Source organism: Leptonychotes weddellii, chromosome 4 (assembly GCF_054177405.1).
Source record: "Leptonychotes weddellii isolate Sample4059 chromosome 4, ASM5417740v2, whole genome shotgun sequence".
NCBI classification, from domain to species: domain Eukaryota; kingdom Metazoa; phylum Chordata; class Mammalia; order Carnivora; family Phocidae; genus Leptonychotes; species Leptonychotes weddellii.
In genome coordinates, this window is record NC_138372.1 from 71,867,066 (window position 1) to 71,886,368 (window position 19,303).

General features: G+C 35.8%; 1 protein-coding gene across 5 annotated transcripts in view; it reads left to right on the forward strand.

Moving 5' to 3' along the window:
- The window catches only part of MTF2 (metal response element binding transcription factor 2), a 57,716-nt gene that overhangs the window by 16,197 nt on the left and 22,216 nt on the right, over nucleotides 1–19,303 (forward strand). For 3 of the 5 annotated variants that reach the window (XR_004073327.2, XM_081818819.1, XM_006728851.3), the window contains exons 2-3: nucleotides 15,123–15,321; nucleotides 15,446–15,527. Coding sequence is in view for 2 of the 5 variants with exons in the window: in XM_081818819.1 (XP_081674945.1) it covers nucleotides 15,123–15,321; nucleotides 15,446–15,527 (281 nt within the window). In the remaining 3 variants the exon portion in view is untranslated. Of the gene's footprint in view, nucleotides 1–15,122; nucleotides 15,322–15,445; nucleotides 15,532–19,303 lie in introns of those variants that run through there. The other 2 variants (XM_006728854.2, XM_006728855.3) reach the window with 2 other exon arrangements.

Below are 19,303 nucleotides of genomic sequence, written 5' to 3' on the forward strand. Positions count from 1 at the left end.
TCATATGGTATTTCTATTTTTAATTTTTTGAGGAACATCCATACTGTTTCCACAGTGGCTGTACCAGTTTATGTTCCTACCACCAGCGCACAAGGGCTTCTTTTCTCCACATCCTCCCCAACACTTGTTATTTCTTGTTTTTTTTTTTTTTTTTATTAGCCATTTTAACAGATGTTAAGGTTATCTCTCACTGTGGTTTTGATTTGCATTTCCCTGATTAGGGATGTTGAGCATCTTTTAAAAATACATGTTTTAAATCTTTGTTATCCCCCCACCCTTTTTTTGGGTGTAGATTATTTGTGGAAGAAACCAGGTCATTTGACATATAAATTTCCCAGCTTGGATTTTGCCAGTTGCATCCCCATTGTGCAGGTGAACATCATTTCTCTGCATTTTCTATAAATTGGTGGCTAGATGTAGAAGCTTATTATTCCAGATTGCTTGCTTTTTTTTTTTTTTTTTGGCATGACTACTTCATAGTTGTGTGTTCTCCCACCAAGAGGCATACAGTGGTTGTTTCTCTTGTGCTTTTAGAAGCCACTGGTACTCAATACCTAGATCCATTTATTCATTAGGTGTTGAAAAATGATTTTTTAAAATTTATTCATTTCTTTTTCATGTATTGGCTTGAATGTATTTGTAAAGAAAACTTAACCCATTTTCAGTAGGCACTTCAGCTATTCTCCTCTCTGTGCTTTGTGTTTGTTTCCTTTGATTCAGTTCTTTGAATGAATTAACTTTCCATCTCCTGATAGGATATACAGATAGCACAGATAGAAGATGTGACTAGGGATCCAACTGTCCTTTTATACAGACTTCCATATTACTCTATTCTTCGAGCTCACCTGACGTCTCTCTTTTGAGTTTGGTGCCGCCAATTCTTCAGTCTTTTGGGGTTCTGTGGGACAAATGGGTTGCTTCTCATCATTTTTTTCTGCTGGGTGCTTAAGTTTAATCTTCTTCCCCATTTTACCAGTGTTTATTATTCTTTCAGCTGCTTTCCATTTTCATATATTGTGGTTTGGAGTTTCATGTATACTCTAGTATGATTGAAGATGGTGTGTATTTTAAGGTTTTTCTTTTTGTTTTAGCATGAGAAGGAGCAGAGAATCTTCACTTTGCTCTTTTATTATAGTAAAGTTCTCATCCCATTTCTCTTCTCATTTCTATCCAGGGCTCCAAATACCATCACTATTTTCCTGACTTCAAGTCTTTACTTCCAAACCTGATTTTCTTTCTGAGCTGTGCATCTTTTTATCCAACTACTTCCTAGATTTCCTGATAAGTGTTCCCCAGATACTTGCAGTTTTATCAGTCTTTTCAGCGGACCAATTTTTAGTGCCATTGGTTTTCTCTGTTGTATGCTTTTCTTTCATTGATTTGTTTTTTTTTAATTTTTCTTTTACTTCTCTCCTCCCCTCCCAACATGAGATGGATACTCAATTTATTAACTTTTGTCTTCCCTCCCCCCGCCCCCCAGGATCTGTACTCCACGTTTTACATCCAACTGATGAAATAAAAATGACATCTAGGATTTTTCTTATTTCAATCCCTGATGTGACCCTGTATTCACTACAGTGCCTTTTTTTGTTCCTTTTTAAAATTGAGCTATAATTGACACGTAACATTATTTAGTTTCAGGTATACAGTGTAATGATTCGATATTTGTATAAATTGCAAAATAATCACCACTGAGTTTAGTTAACATCTGTCACCATACATAGTTATAAATCTTTTTCCCTTGCGATAAGAACTTTCAAGATTTACTCTTAGCAACTTTCAAATGTGCAAAACTGTATGACTAACTGTAGTCACTATGGTGTACATTACATCCCTTTGACTTATTTATTTTATAAGTTTGTATTTTTCCTTTCATCCATTTAACCCATTCCTGTTCCTCACCTCTGGCAACCACCCATCGTTTTTCTCTATCTACGAGCTTTGGTTTTTTTGTTGTTGTAATTTTATTAGATTCCACATATAAGTGAGATTGTACAGTATTTGTCTTTTTCTATCTGACTTATTTCACCTAGCAGAATGCCCTCAGAGTCCATCCATGTTGTCACAGATGGCAAGATTGCATTCTTTTTTATGGCTAAATAATATTCCATTGTGTGTGTGTATGTATAGACACACACACACTAAATTGTCTTTATTTATCCATTGATGGACACCTAGGTTGTTTCCATATCTTGGTTGTTGTAAATAATGCTGCAGTGAACATGGGGATGTATATATCTCTAGTTAGTGTTTTTGTTTTCTTTGGATAAATACTCAGAAGTGGAATTGCTGGATTGTATGGTAGTTCTTTTTTTTTTTTTTTAAGAGACTATTTATTTGACAGTGAAAGAGCACAAGCAGGGGGAGTGGCAGCAGGAGAGGAAGAAGCAGGCTCCCCGCTGAGCAAGGGACCCGATGTGGGGCTCGATCCCAGAACCCTGGGATCATGACCTGAGCTCAAGGCAGACACTTAACTGACTGAGCCACCCAGGTGCCCCTGTATGGTAGTTCTGTTTTTAATTTTTTGAGGAACCTCCATACTGTTTTCCATAGTGGCTGCACCAATTTAAATTCCCAGCAACAGTACACAAAAGTTCCCTTTTCTCCATATCTTGCCAATGCTTGTTATTTCTTGTGTTTTTGATAATAGCCATTTTGACAGGTGTAAGGTGGTATCTCATGGTGGTTTTGATTTGCATTTCTGTGATTATTAGTGATGTTGAGCATCTTTTTATGTACCTTTTGGCCATCTGTATATCTTTGGAGAAATGTCAGTTCAGATGCTCTGCTCATTTCTTAATCAGATTTTTGTTGTTGTGTTATTGAGTTGTATGAATTTTTTAACATTTTTAAAAAAGATTTTATTTATTTGAGAGAGAGCAGAGCAAGAGAGAGAGTTTGAGCAGGGGAGAGGGGCAGAGGGACAGGGAGAAGCAGGCTCCCTGCTGAGCAGAGAGCCCAATGCAGGGCTCGATCCCAGGATCCTGGAATCATGACCTGAGCCAAAGGCAGACACTTAACCTACTGAGCCACCCAGGCACCCCCATATTTTAGTTATTAACCCCTTATCAAACACATGATTTGAAAATATTTTCTTCCATTCAGTAGGTCGCCTTTTCATTTTGTTGATGGTTTCCTTTGCTGTGCAGAAGCTTAGTTTTGATATAGTTCCACTTGTTTATTTTTGCTTTTGTTGCCTTTGCTTTTGGTGTCAAATCCAAAAAAATCACTAAGACTGGTATCAAGGAGCTTACTGCCTGTGGTTTCTTCTAGAAGTTTTATGGTTTCAGGTGTTATGTTCATATCTTTAATTCATTTTTAAGTTAATTTTTGTGAATGGTATAAAATAGTGGTCCAAATCCATTCTTTTTCATGTGGTTGTCCAGTTTTTCCCAATACCGTTTTTTGAAGAGACCGTCTTTCCCTCATGATATATTCTTAGTTCCTTTGTCTTAAAGTAGTTGACAAAAATATGTGTGGATTTATTTCTGAGCTCTGTTCTGTTCCGTTGACGTATGTGTCTCTTTTTATACCAGTACCATCTTGTTTTGATTACTATAGTTTTGTAATACAGTTTGAAATCAGGAAGTGCAGTGTCTCTAACTTTGTTCTTCTTGTTCTCAAGATTGCTTTGGCTATTCTGGCTTTTTGTGGTTCCAAACAAGTTTTAGGATTGTTCTCTTTTTTTAAAGATTTTATTTATTTATTTGACAGAGACACAACGAGAGAGGGAACACAAGTGGGGGGGACGGGAGAGGGAGAAGCAGGCTTCCCACAGAGCAGGGAGGCCGATGCGGGGCTCGATTCCAGGACCCTGGGATCATGACCTAAGCCGAAGGCATACGCTTAACGACTGAGCCCCCCAGGTGCCCCTAGGATTGTTCTTTTTCTTTGAAGAATGCCATTAGAATTTTGATAGGGGTTGTATTTGAATGTGTATGTAGATTGCTTTGGGTAGTATGGACATTTTAGCAGTATTCTTCCGGTCCATGGGTATGAACTATCCTTATTTATTTGTGTCTTCTTCATTTGCCTTCATTGAGTGTTACAGTCTTAGTGTACAGATACTTCATCTCTTTGGTTTGATTTATTCCTAGGAATTTTTTTTTTTTTTTGGTGCTATTGTAAATGGAATTGTTAGTTTTTCTTTCTGATCGTTTATTATTAGTGTATAGAAATACAACAGATTTTCATATATTAACTTTGTATCCTGCACCTTTACTGAATTCATTTATTAGTCCTAACAGTTTTTTGGTGGAGTCCTAGGGATTTTCTATGTCTAATATCATGTCATCTGCAAATAGTGACAGGTTTACTTCTTCCTTTCTAATTTGGATTCCATTTCTTTCTTTGGGCTAATTGCTGCAGCTATTGCTTCCAATACTGTGTTGAAGAAGATAGGTGAAAGAGGGCATCCTTGTCTTGTTTCTGATCTTAGAGGAAAAGTTTTCAGCTTTTCACTGCTGAGTATTACGTTAACTGTGGGTTTGTCATAAATGGTCTTTATTATGTTGAGGTGTGTTCCCTCTATACTCACTTTGTGAGAGTTTTATTACAAATGAATGTTGACTTTTGTCAAATGCTTTTTCGGCATCTGTTGTGATCATATGATTTTTGTTCTCTTTGTTAATGTGGTGTATCACATTGACTTTTGTGGATGTTGAAGCATCTTGTATCTGTGAAATAAATCCCACATAATCATGGTGTATGATTCTTTTAAAGTATTATTGAATTCAGTTTACTAATATTTTGTTGAGGATTTTTGCATCAGTGTTCATCAAGAATATTACCCTGTAATTTTCTTTTGTTGTAGCATCCTTGTCTGGTTTTAGTATCAGGGTAATACTGACCTCGTAAATGAATTTGGAAGTGTTCTCATTTTTCTGTTTTTTGGAAGAGTTTGAGAAGATTCTTCTTTGAATGTTTGGTAGGATTCACCAGTGAAGATGTCCGGTTTTGGACTTTTGTTTTTTGGGAGTTTTTTGATTACTGATTTAATCTCCTTCCTGGTAATTGGTATGTTTAGATTTTCTGTTTCTTCATGATTCAGTTTTGGTAGGTTGTATGTTTCTAGGACTTTATTTCTTTTAGGTTGTCCAGTTTATTGGTTTATAATTGTTTCTAGTAATCCTTTGTATTTCTATGGTATCAGTTTTAATGTCTCCTTTTTCATTTCTGATTTTATTTTATGTTTTTTTTTATTGACCTATAGTTGACACACAATATTACATTAGTTTTGGGTATACAGCAGCGATTCCACAACTTCATACATTATGCTTTGCTCACCACAAGTGTAGCTGTTGCTGTACACTGCTATTACAATATCATTGACTGTATTCCCTATTCTGTACCTTTTATCTCTGTGATTTATTCAGTTCTTAATAAATACCTCTACTGAAGTATTAGATTTTTCATCATTGATGCTGAGTGTTAAATGGGATAAATAGGAATATCATCAAACTTCTTAGGGAAAATATTTTCAACATCAAATTCTGTGTCCAGGAAACAGTCCATTGTGAGTTTAGGACTGAGATACATAAAGGCTCAGAAAATTTACCTGTAGGGGTTCCTGGGTGACACAGTTGGTTAAGTGTCCGACTGTTGGTGTCAACTCAGGTCATGAGCTCAGGGTTGTGGGATTGAGCCCTGTATCAGGCTACACACTCAGTGCGGAGTCTGCTTAAGACTGTCTCGCCCTTTCTTTCTGCACCCCCCCCCCCGCGCTTGCTGTCATATGCTCGCTCTCTCTAAAATTAAATAAATCTTTTAAAAATGTACATGTATACATCCTTGAATTGCAAGCCCTTGCTATAGCAAAAGAATATGCAATCAAGAAAATAGAGTGATAAGAGAAGCTTTGAAGATGATAAGGCCTAGAGAGTAATTAGTGCAGAGTGGTGCAGGAACGTGGAGAGCTCTAGAAATAAGAGCTACCTGTAGAGGAAAGAAAGGTTTGGAATTATTCTTGACAATTTAAAGATTTTATTTATTTGTTTGAGAGGGGGAGAGACAGAGAGAGACAGCTTGAGCAGAGAGAGGGGCAGAGGGAGAAGGAGAAGCAGACTCCCTGCTGAGCAGGGAGCCTGACGCGGGCCTTGATCCTAGGACCCTGAGATCAAGACCCGTGCTGAAGGCAGATGCTTAACTGACTGAGCCACCCAGGCGCCCGTATTCTTGACAGTTTGAAACAGAGGAAATAAAGGAACACATTAATGAGCAATTGCAGGAAAAATAAAACGTTTAGGAAAAAGATTATTTAATGAGAGTGTGCCATTTAGCTTTGCAGTGATTAATATTTACAGGTTTTTTTAAAGGTTTTATTTATTTATTTGACTAGAGAGGGAACACAAGTAGGGGGAGTGGGATAGGGAGAAGCAGGCTCCCCGTGGAGCAGGGAGCCCGATGCGGGGCTCAATCCCAGGACCCTAGGATCATGACCTGAGTTGAAGGCAGATGCCTAATGACTGAGCCACCCAGGCACCCCATATTTACAGTGTTAATTAGTTAAAGCACAGTATTGATTTAATGAAATTAGTTCAGTAAGATTGTAGAGGTTGGGAATTGTTAGTTATGATTTTTTATAAGTCAGATGTGAATTAGATCAATTAAAAAGAGAAATGTGCACATTATTTAGAACTATGGAGGTACCTCCCAGAATAAATAGCTGAAAGAGTTAAGATTAGCACCAGCCTCTGGAGAGCAGGATTAGGATGTGGGAAGGGATGGGTGGGCAACTATTGCATTTTGTTTTAAACCTTTCTATCTACTTGAATTTTTAAAAGTATGCATTGTTATGTTTTTATAATTTCTAAAACTAAGGATTAGAGTAGAGCCGGTCATTAAGCTGCCTGCTTTATGATTTCTGTTCTTTCGGTCTGACCCTGGTCCCCTTTGATGTTCTACTTTCAAAGACACCTCAACCAGGAAGAATTCAACCAGCGCCAAGCTTCGTTTTACTTATACCGTCTGCAAGAGATAAAAGAGAATTCTTTCCTCATAGCTTTAATGTGGGCCCAAGCTTCAGTAGATTGCCTTCTGCTTGTACCTGGGCCCTACTTTGGCCCTGAATGGCCTCATGAATTTAACTATATCGTTGTGAAAGATTCTGGCAGAAGTGGCACTGTTGTTAGATTACATTACGTCGTTCACATGTGATTCACCCACACATGTACTACAAACTTTTCCCAGAGAAGGGAAGAAATTGTGGGAAAGAGCCTGGGATAAATGGCAGCTTTTGCTTTTCAAGAGATGAGATTGGTCGGGACATGAGGCAGATAAAAGATTAAGATAGCAGCAGAATTGATATTTTCTTTTCTTTCACAGCAGTGCCTGTCATTTCCTGCGGTTGCATACTCATATGATTTTTTGGACTGGGGTGAGTCAGTAAGAGGAGTGCTCTAGTGGGGGGTGGCAGTGCAAAGTGAGACTAGGTTTTCCTTCCTTTACTGCCAAGTGGAACTTCATGGGTTGAAAGAGTAGTGGCAGGGGTACTTAGAGACATGGTTGTGGTGGATCAGTTGTGGCTGATTGGGTTGTCAGAGAAGAGGAGGGAAACTCAGCAGCAGAGCGATGAAAGTTCCTTCTGGGAAGATGAGTCCTATGTTGGGGTAGTGGCATTTGACTCTTTAGAGATTGCCTTTAATTAAATTACCAGGTATTACTGGTAATTTACTGATTATTTATTGTGTTCCTAATACATTCTGGGCACTAGGCTAGGTTCTGGGGAAGGAGTAGTAAACAAAGTGGGACAATCATTTTCCCCCTTAGAATACAAACTGTTTAGGGAGTGGGGAGTAGATGAAGATAAGTAAGTAGGCAAATAGAATAGAGTGTTAGTAGTATATTGATGGGAGAACTAGTGCATACAAGAGCGAATCTAACCTGAATTTAGTGGGTGGGGTTGAATCAGGAAAGGAGCCTTAAGAAGGAAGGTCTAGCTGATTCTTTCCTATCAAAATCTTGGGCTCTGAAGATAGGGGACCTTGACTCTCTTATTCACCAGGCCTAGAACAGATATTCATTAAATATTAATTGAAGGAAAAATAATTAAACTAAAAGTGAATTTTTTCATATTTCTTCTGCCATTTATTGAGAAATTAAACTATATCAAGTCCTCAACCCATGTTTTTTAATATTGGCCTCATAGTAGTCCTTAGAGATAGTTTTCTTGTTAGCTGGGGGAATAAATTGGAGAAAAAAAAGACCACACTATTTGAATTATGCATCTAATTCCCAAGTTCCTGAATTAGGGTCTTATTTATTGTGGGAGTAGTAAACCAAGTAGTAAACCAAGAAAGAAGTAGCTTGAACTCCTGGTTTTCCATTTGGTTTCAAGGGAGGAGACTTTTTCCAGGCAATCTCTCTTAAGATGGTTATCAGTAGCCGTGAAGAAAAAAATCCTTCTCTAAGTAGTAGTATTATAGATAGAAATATTATTTTTAGATAGAAGTATTCTTTATGTGTGTGTTGTCAAATAGTAAAAGCAGATAGCAAATAGTGATCATGCTCGTGACCATTATGGAAATATGACTTGATTCCTGCTATTTTGTTAATCTGTATTGTATGAGGAGCTGATGTAATTGAGTTAGATCTTAGTAACAGAAAAAAGTATACTACATCATCACAGGTCTCTGGTCAGGACATGTCCAGTTTCCCCAATTCTCAGTCAGATCTCTATTCTTACTTACCAATTGTCTTAACATACCCACTTGAAAATACTTAATATATGTCCTTGTAAAATATGTGGTATTATATATGTATGTTTTCAGTTTGCATAAATGATAATTGTGCTATAAATTTCGTTCTGCTTTCAACAACATATTTGCAGGATTTTAAATGTTGTATGTATGCTCTGCTTCTAAGATCATAACAAGCATCTTTCTTTTTTTTTTTAAATTCAATTAGCCAACATATAGTACATCATTAGTTTCAGATGTAGAGTTCAATAATTCATCAGTTGTCATAACAATATTCTATATTTTCTAGCTATGTTTCAAGTTTTACATTTATTTTAATGTCTTTAATCCATCTATAATTCATCTTTTTGTGTATTGTGAATTAGGACAGCTTCTCCATTTAAGTGAATCATTTTCCTCAATACTATTTACTAAATAATATGTCCTTTCTGTACTGATTTGTGGTGTTACTTTTGTCATACATCCACTTCCCTTAAATGAAACTATTTTGGAGATACCTATTCTGTTGTAATAATCTTATTGTCTGTTCTTTACCTGTATGGAATAGTTTTTCTCTGGAATGTGTCACAGTATTTGGTAGGGTGAGTCTTCCCCTCTTTCTTTGTTCTTCTTTTAGAAGTTGACTTAACTATTCTATGGATTTTTAGTTTAGTTTAGTAGGGTTTTTTGTTTCTTTGTTTTTTGTTTTACAAATTTTATAAAATGTTTGACCTAAAAAAATCCTGCTTCAATTAATTGGAACTGCACTGAATTTATACACTAAAGATTATCTGCCAAATAGAGTGAAATTGAACTTTAACTCTGGGAGAAGCAACAATATTACAGACACTCTTAACATCATGTAAAATGAGAAGTTGTGGACTAGAGATTGAATGGGCGTTAGGAAGAACATGAATACCTTACATAACCCAACAACAGAGGTTGGGAGTACACAGCTTAAGAAAGGGGCATGCAAACCAACTCCTTTATTTGTTTTGGTTTTCTGTTTAAATTTTCTCTGGTCTTACTTCTTAAATAGGCAAGGCAGCCTGGATGCAAGATGAGACATACAGCTTTGTAATTACTGACCAGAGTCAACTGAACACCCACAAGTACTGATCCCCCTATCAAAAAGTCTTTGTCATGGCACTTTTATAGTGTATGAGCTGGGAAAAGTATTTCCAACATGTATAACAAAGTGTTATTTATTCATAATACAGAAAGTGCTCTTAAGTCATTATGAAAAAGATGAACATTTTAGTTTAAAAAAAAGGCAGAGAATATCTGCTGTTTCCAGAAGACGTACAAATTAACAAACCTATGGAAAAAATCCTTTTCTAATAATAATAGAACTGTAGATAGAAATATTTTGTGTGTGTGTGTGTGTGTGTGTATGTATGTGTTGTCTGCCAAGTAGCAGAAGGATAAATACTGTTGGTGAAGGAATGGGCCTTCAAGTGCTGTTCTGGTAGTGTCAGTGAGACTACTTTTTTTGAGATTCATTTGACATTGTCAGTTAAAATACATACATAATGTAGGTTGGGGAATGGGGTGTTTAAATGAAATAGTATTGGTCATGAGATGATACTTGAAACTGAATGGTGAATACCTGATGGTTTGTTATACTTGTTTAGTCTGCTTTTGCATGTTTGTAATTTTCCACAGCAAAAAGGAAAAATGTGTATATTCTTTGTTGTAGTAATTATTCTCTGAATTTTTCTCGTGTAGTAGCAGGAATACTTAAAAAAATAAAGGATGAGCTTTATATTGCTTGTAATAGTAAAACAATGGAAACATACTAAATGTTCCTCAGTTGGGTAGTAGTTGGAAAGTAGCTTAGCATTTGAAGAAAAGATGATCTTACATACTTTTGTTTTATACTTATATAGATGGATATTACATTGTCCAAGATAAATTATTGTGTGAGGAAAATTATAGAAGAGTATATGTAATTTCCACTCTTTAAAACATTTATATGAATTATGGCTGTGTATGTGGTATATACATAAGAAAAGTCAGGACATTAACCGTTCTTTTGTGGGAGAAAGCATGGGGAATTTTCACTTTTCACTCTTTCTGTATTATTTATTTTACTATCTTACGTTTACCTTTAATCAGAAGGGAAATAATAAATTCTAAAATTAGAAAAACTAATTTGGCTTCTAATAAAGGTCACATTCTAGAGAGGAGGGAAGTAATCAGTGACAATAATGGGAGAAATTACCTTGGGGGGGATAAATGTACAGAGTTTATCTTGGTTATGTTTGAGTTATGCTATCATTGGTCATTTGCTTTACTTTCTTGCTTTATTTTTTGTAAAGTTTCTTTGGGCAGAAAATTTTAAATGAGTAAGACTTTATAAATACCTGTTTATTAATGCAGTTTTATATATAATTTATGTTCATGTGAATAAAAGATTGGTGTGTATTTGTTGTAGTATGTGAATTAGATTCTATTGTTTATTCAGAACAAAACAGATTATTTGTGCATGCAATTATTTTTAGAAATAATTAAACTCTTAAATATAGATTTTTCTTTTTTTTTTTTTTAAAGATTTTATTTATTTATTTATTAGAGAGCGAGCGAGAGAGAAACAGCATGAGAGAGGAGAGGGTCAGAGGGAGAAGCAGGCTCCCCGCTGAGCTGGGAGCCCGATGTGGGACTCGATCCCAGGACCCTGGGATCATGACCTGAGCCGAAGGCAGTCGCTTAACCAGCTGAGCCACCCAGGCGCCCAAATATAGATTTTTCTTGAATTGAGCTTGAACTTTATAAATTCCATATGACCTTTCTGCCTTTTATGTATCATGCCCTAGGCAGAGTATTGAGGATTACAACTGTGAAGAGTAAGACAGTCACATTCCCTGTTTTTGGTGGAGTGTTTGGGTGAGGGAATGGTGATGTGTGTTGCAGTGGGCTGAAAAATGGGGAAGACTATAGTAGAGAGAGAGTTAAGAGTGTATAAATTTCCTCCAAAGGTTTGGCTGTGAATGGGAGGAAAGAAATAGGAGGAGTGGTGGAAGGGAGCAGGGAGCACAAGGGATCAAGGGAATTTTAGTTTTCTTTTTCCTCCAAGATCCTTACAACATTTTAAGAGAGTAAGATGGGAGACCATCGTGAAAAATAATTTGTTGAAGCAATAGCACAGCATACAAAACCAATCTGGGAATGGTTGCAGTTTTGATTTTTGTACATTTACCAGTCTAGAATTGGAAGATTCTAGGTCCCAGTAGCCACCTTGGCATTCTATTGAAGTCATCTTTCACCTATAATTAATTACGTTGTTCAGGCTTTGGTTAGTTTCTTTAAGGAAAGCAAAATCCCTCAAGTGACCCCTGGATTTATAGTTTTCCAGAAAGTGCTTGCTGATAGAATCATTTTAATATTGTGAATGAAAACATTAAATTGTTTTTGTGTCTGGAGAAAGAAGGTTCTCAGCCTAGCCTTGAGCACTCCTGTTGGTAGAATTAATGGTAGATTCATCCTCCATTTTACTTCTCTCTGGCACTCGTCTTGTCAGACTTTTAACCCCTTATCATACTAAATGCCTTTTCCTCACAGCTGTCTATAGCAGACACATTCCCTTTATTTAGATATATGGCAACATATATTCCTTTATTTGGAGCATGGTTCTCACAGTGTGATCCATGGATCCTGGTAGGAGTCTGAAAGGTCAAAATTATTTTCATAATACTTAGATGTTATTTGCCTTTCTCATTGTGTCTATCTGTACAGATGGCATGAAAACAATGGTCAAACTGCTGTGTGCCTTAGCATGAAACAAGGCAGTATTCTTCATTGTTGAGCACACACAGTAAAAAAACAAAAACCAAAAAACCCCCCCAGAACCCACCAAAATGCACGCATACACAGAAAACCCTATTTCACTTAAGAACATTCCTGATGTGAAACTTTTTTCAGTAAAAGTTGTTTTTACTAAACTTTAACTTTGAGTTTATATATTTTTTAAAAATTTTATTTATTTATTTGAGAGAAGGAGCACAAGCAGGGGGAGGGGCAGAGGGAGAAGCAGCCTCCCTCCTGAGCAGGGAGTCTGACGCAGGGCTCCATCCCAGCACCCCAAAGTCATGACCTGAGCTGAAGGCAGATGCTTGACTGAGCCACCCAGGCGCCCCTGAGTTTTAGATTTTTAATGTCATGTGTGATGAAATAGGAAGTATAGATAGGATATTTATGTCATTATTTGAGTTGTCAGCTGAAGTAGCAGCTTTTTCATGGAATACCATTTTTACTTGAAACAGTGACTAACATGGGTATTTGGCAGATATTTCCTTGAAGTGACATACTTCACTTACATTTACTTTCTTATTTACCATTTTTGGTTTTCTTTGTTTGTTCCTATGGGTTGATATAACTATCTGGTGTCATTTCTTTACTTTAATACAATTTTTTTTCCCACTACCGCCTTTGTGCTGTTATTGCCAAATATGTTATAGGCCTTATAATTCAATTATACACATATTGTTCCATATACTTGAGTTAGAAGAAATATGCATTTATACTGTTATAAAAGACATTCACAATATTACTTAATTACCTTTACAAGTGCTCTTTGGTTTTTTTTGGTGTGTTGATTTGTATTTCTACTTTGGTTTACTGGCTTTCAACCTTATTAAGAACTTCCTTTAGTATTTCTTGTAAGGTGGCTCTGCTAGCAACAATTCTCTCAGTTTTGTTTATCCTAGATTATCTTTATTTTGCTTTCATTTTTGAAAGGCAATTTTGCTGGGTATAAGATTCTAGGTTGACAGTTTTTTCTTTCAGCACTTTGAATATAGGATCTCGCTGCCTTCTGGCCTTCATTGTTTCTGATGAGAAATTATTTTTACTGGAGTTTCCTTGTATGTGATGAGTTCTTTTTCTTTCTCTCTCAGCATTTTTACTGTGGTAAATCTGGGTATAGGTCACTTTGCCATTTGTCCTACTTGGAGTTTGTTGAGCTTCTTGGATGTGTAGATTAATGGTTTGCAGCAAATTTGGGATGATATCAATCATTATTCCTTTGGATATCTTTGTAGTATGTCTTTCATTACTGGAGGGTAGGTAGGTAGGGGGGTGGGTTAAATTGATGATAGGGCACTTGTGAAGTGGGTGTTGTACGTAAGTGATGAATCACTAAATTCTGCATGTGAAACTAATACTACACTGTATATTAACTAACTAGAATTTATTTTATTTTATTTTTTAACTAACTGGAATTTAAATAAAAACTTGAAGAAAAAAAATGTAGTGTATCTTTCAAACTGAAACTCTGCTACCCCTTAAACACTAACTCTGCATGCAGACCTCCTCCTGGCCCTAGGCAACCACCATTCTGCTCTCTGTCTCTATGAATTTGATACTCTAGTTACATTATATAAGTGGAATTATATAATATTTATTCTTTTTTGTCTGACTCCTTTTGCTTAGCGTAATGTCTTCAAGGTTCATTCATGTTGAAGCTCATGACAGAATTTCCTAGGATTTGTGTATTCTTAGGTATTGAAATTAGCTAGTCCCAATTCCTAGGTATTGAAACTTTTTTTCTTCCCCACTTGTTTTATTTTTATTTAACTTTTATACTATCTACTTTTGAATTATTCTCTGTCTCATTTTATACATTGTGGTATGTTTAATTAGTAAAGCATCTAAGTTAAGAAAATGAAACTAAACAGTGCTTTGTTACCTTTGAGGAAAAGTAGATAGTAGTTATGCTGTGGTTATGCTATGCTGTTTATGGAATTACTAATATACAAATTATAATGTAATTTTGGAATACATAATTTTGGGATCTTTTGCTTAAAAAATGTAAATGATGTTATACCTCTCATTTGAGTATGATTTTGTGAAATTGGTGGTTCTTAATTTTTTTAAACTAGTCTATATTTGAGGGACTTGGGACACATTCCCATCAATAAACAAGACTTAATTCAGTAGTGGTTCCCTGTAAGGAGGTCATGACTACTCTTCCAATGAGTTGAATATACCCAACTACCCCAAAGTCACCGGTTAGTGTGTTTTCACTACATGTGGCATAATCGTTTTTATTCTTTTCCATGTGCTTATGAAATTGTGCCATGTAACTTCTTTTAGTTTATCTAAATCCAGTCATGAGATTTAAGGCATCCTTTGCTCATGACCCACTTCTACTTAGAGCTGTTATTTTGATAATAGCTGCCCTGAATATGTGTGATCTTAGAGTGATTGTTGAATCCTTGTCTCAGTAAGGGTAGGCACTGAGTGAATTTTGAGAACACCTGTCATTTTCTTTTAAAGTTATTTATTCCTAGAGAGTATTTGTAATTTGAGGTACCTATTATATTTTCCCCCAATTTAAGGTTTTTAATAAATCAGAATTTTTGATTAATACATAAAACATATCACTGGTATATAAATAAGCTCTATAAGCAAGTTAATCTTATATATGGTCTTTTATTTCCTAAACAGAGACTCTACAGGGGCAGGTAATTCACTGGTCCACAAGCGGTCTCCTTTACGTCGAAACCAAAAGACCCCAACATCCTTGACCAAGCTGTCTTTACAGGATGGACATAAAGTCAAAAAGCCAGCATGTAAATTTGAAGAGGGTCAGGATGTCCTAGCTAGATGGTCAGATGGCTTGTTTTATCTTGGAACTATCAAAAAGGCAGGTTACCTTTATATATCTTTTGCTGTTTTTTGCAGTAAACTTTTAATAATTTTGAATTTAAATTTAACTTCATGTTTTTGACTTACAAAGAAATCACCATAAATATTCCTCTGTATTTCAGATAAACATATTGAAACAGAGCTGCTTCATCATATTTGAAGACAGTTCTAAATCCTGGGTTCTCTGGAAGGACATTCAAACAGGCAGGTGCTACTATTTCTCTTGAACATGATTTACACTAAAATTTGATTTTCTTTAGCCTGTCACTTTCTAGTTTTTTTTGTTGAGTACAGTATATTAAGGTAACTCAGAATCACTTTTGAGGAAATGTACTCTTCATAGTCCTCAAGGAGTTATAATCTATGTCATAGACCCTGAAAGAACAGGAATTATTCTTGTTAGAGTAGAGATAGACTAAAGAACAGATGCATCAGTGATGCACATCTATGAACTATTGTTAGGGCCCATCTGATAATAACTTTGAAGAAAAATTTTTAGCCACTAATATGGGTAACACTTTGGGCTTCAACTTAACTGTTACCTGCTTATATTTAGTAAACGTAATGTAGAGAGCTAGTATTTATTGAGAACATACTATTTGCCAGATGACTTGGGGGAAATTAGGACATATTAAACAGGTTTAGAGTACTAGAAGTATTCATTAATAAGAATGACTTGAAATGGCCATTTGATTAGGGGTTTCAATGTTTAGATGGGAAAATGAGGCTATATTTGTATGCCAGTAAAAGTGAATACAGGTATTGTTATAGGTATGTTTTTTGTAATGCTTTCTATTTTATTATTGTAATAATCTGTATAATTGCTGTATGCCCTTTGAATCTGCTAAATAAAGGTGTTGTTCTAGGTATTTCATGAAAAGTGATTTATAAATTACGAGTATTAAAAATCTGAGTATTTTAGCTGCACACCGAAGCCCTACCTTTTTTTTTTTTTTATTGAGTTAATAGGCCTGCACTAAGACCTGTGTTTCATATCTCCTAGAAAGGAGATGTAAATTTTCTTTCCCTAAAGGGTGGATACCTTTCTAAAGTATTAGTGATTGGGTTTTTAATTTGAATCCCAAGTGGAACTCTATGGTAGGTTACTACTGTGTGTTCTATTTCTTGATTTCACTTTTAATTTTTTTAAAGAATAAGAAAGTTTTGTAAAAGAATTAAATGTTCTAATTACCATGTGCATAGTTGATTACTCAGGGCTTAGCTCTTACTCTAGTAAAATGACTTTCAAGAGAAACTTCTTATAGTTCTTGGGATTGATCAGTTTGAAGTTCTGAAATTATGTTTTGAATCTGAAATTGAGGAGTCAGTGAGAAAAGGGATAGGAGAAGGATAGGAGATCTCCAACAGTAGTTATATTGAGCACATTTTGTTACCCCGCATACAGAATTATCTTTTCTTTTTTACTTTATAAACATGGGTCTTTGTGGTAGGACTGAAACATGTTATACTGCTTCTGTTCCCCTATTAGTTATGAGTCCCTTTCAACTTTTCAGGGTTCTTGCAGGTTAAATACAGATTTATTTGTCTGTCTCCCCCCCGCCCCCAATCCATTCCTTCCTTCCTTGCAGACAGGAAGAAGAAAGCCAGTCATACATATAGAAAGTTGTGAAGGTGAAGGGTACTGTCCAACATGTGTTCCACCCAGTATTATCAGTTTAGTGGTCTGTGATTGCTTTTGCTCACTGGCTTTTTTAATTATCCTTAGAATTGAAAAGAAAAAAGAATTGCTCTTGGCTATTTAACTCTTTTTTTAAAAAGATTTATTTATTTGAGACAGTAGGAGAGAGAGAGTGTGTGCACACACATGGGGGGAAGGGGGAGAGGGAGAGAGAAACTCAAGCAGACTCTGCACTGAGTGCAGAGCCCAATGCAGAGCTTGATCCCATGATCCTGAGATCATGACATGAGCTGAAACCAAGAGTCCTATGCCTAACTGACTGCACCACCCAGGCACCCCTATTTAACTCTTTATAGCACCCAGAAAATAGCGCACATGTAATTGGAGTTGCTGTAGAATGAGGAAGTGAAACTGAATACTGCATTATGGCAGATTTCAGTGTGGAGAGTAGCTTTAGTAATTTTCTTCCTATAAGAAACCTAATAATATATATATATCATAATAACTTAATAAATTGGACTAATTTCACCCGTTTAATAAGATTTATTTTTTTAAGATTTTATTTATTTGTCAGAGAGAGAGCACAAAGCAGGGGGAGCGGCAGGCAGAGGGAGAAGCAGGCTTCCCACTGAGCAGGGAGCCCGATGTGGGGCTTGATCCCAGGACCCTGGGATCATGACCTGAACCGAAGGCAGATGCGTAATGACTAAGCAACCCAGGTGCCCCTATTTATTTATTTTTTAAAGATTTTATTTATTAATTTGACAGAGAGAGCACAAGCAGGGGGAGCAGGAGAGGGAGAAGCAGAGGGAGAAGCAGGCTCCCCGCTGAGAAGGGAGCCTGATGGGGGGCTCGATCCCAGGATTCTGGGATCATGACCTGAGCCTAAGGCAGACGCTTAATGACTGAGCCACCCAGGCATCCCTATTAAGATTATTTTAAAAGCTTATGTAAATAAACTTACGTAGAGAGAGTCATATTAGTAGTCAAAGAAATGTGTATTATAAAAGGGAGATAGGTTAAAACAAATATATTTAGAAGGATTTTAAATTTTAACACCTAATATGGTTTCTGTGAAAATAGTTTTTATTTTGGATATTACTTTAATAGTTGCATTAATGTTTTATATTCTTTAATCGATACTGCATACTCAGTTCTAGCAATTTATTCAAAAGAAATAATTCAAAAGTGAAAATGTTAGGTGGAAAATATTTACTGTAGTTTTATTTTAACAACAACAAAAAATTTGATATATATAAGATAAAACCCGGGGCCATCAGTCCTTTTTTAGGGAATTGCTGATTTGGACTGAGAGGTGCCAGGCTCGATCCGGTTGCTCTCCTGACTGGAGCCGTAAACTCAGAAGCTATGCAGGCCATTTCCTTCCAAGTGTACAAGGAAGTAAACAAAGCCTGGGAGAGGTAGGGAGAGCGGACAAGAGACCAAAATAAACAAGGAAAAATGCAAAAAATGAACAAACAAAAAATTTGGTAACTTACATATCTAAGAGTAGAGGTGTAATAAAGTAAATTTAGTTATTTCTACTGGATAGAATATTATGCAGCTATTAGAAATTATAATTTTGAAAATAGTGTGAACAATACTTTTGATAGAAAAAATATTACAAAATATAGATGAAAGAAAAGATCTTAGAGTGGAGAGAATATGGACTCTGGCATATCTGAATTCGAATCCTACCTTGATACTTTCTGAGGGTCCTTGGGTTAGTTACTTTATCTTTCTGAACCTCAGTTCCTCTCTATAATAACAAGATACTTACGTAATAAGTTGTAGAATTAAACAAAACAATGTATGTCAAGAACCTAACAGTACTTGGTTGATAGCACAGAATAGTACCTTTTTATTATTGTTGGCATATGAATATACCATGTAGTTTAACTGTGAAATTGAGGAGAAGAGACTATTGGGAATAATGATGTTAGAGTGTTAAAATCATATTCTTAATTTTATGGAATAAAATTGTTTTTAGAGCAAAAATGCCTAAAGAAGAAATAATTTACCTATTAAGGTAAAAAATATAATTAATAACTGTGGAACACCTTAACATTTGTTGCACTGAGATTTTGTTAGGAGACTTCATTGGACAGCATATTTCCAGATTTCTGAAGCTGGAGATTAAATAATTGGGGTTCAGCTTCTTTCATAAGTCAGTAAATAAAAAGAAATGTAGAAAGAAAGAAGTCATCGACATACCTTCTTTGCCCTTTTTCTTTAGTTTTATGATGGTAGAGTATAGGGTGGGTGGATACATGTATATAGGTAGATGTGTGTTCTGGAGAGTAGTTCAAGTGTTCACAAAACATTGCATTTCCTTACCCCC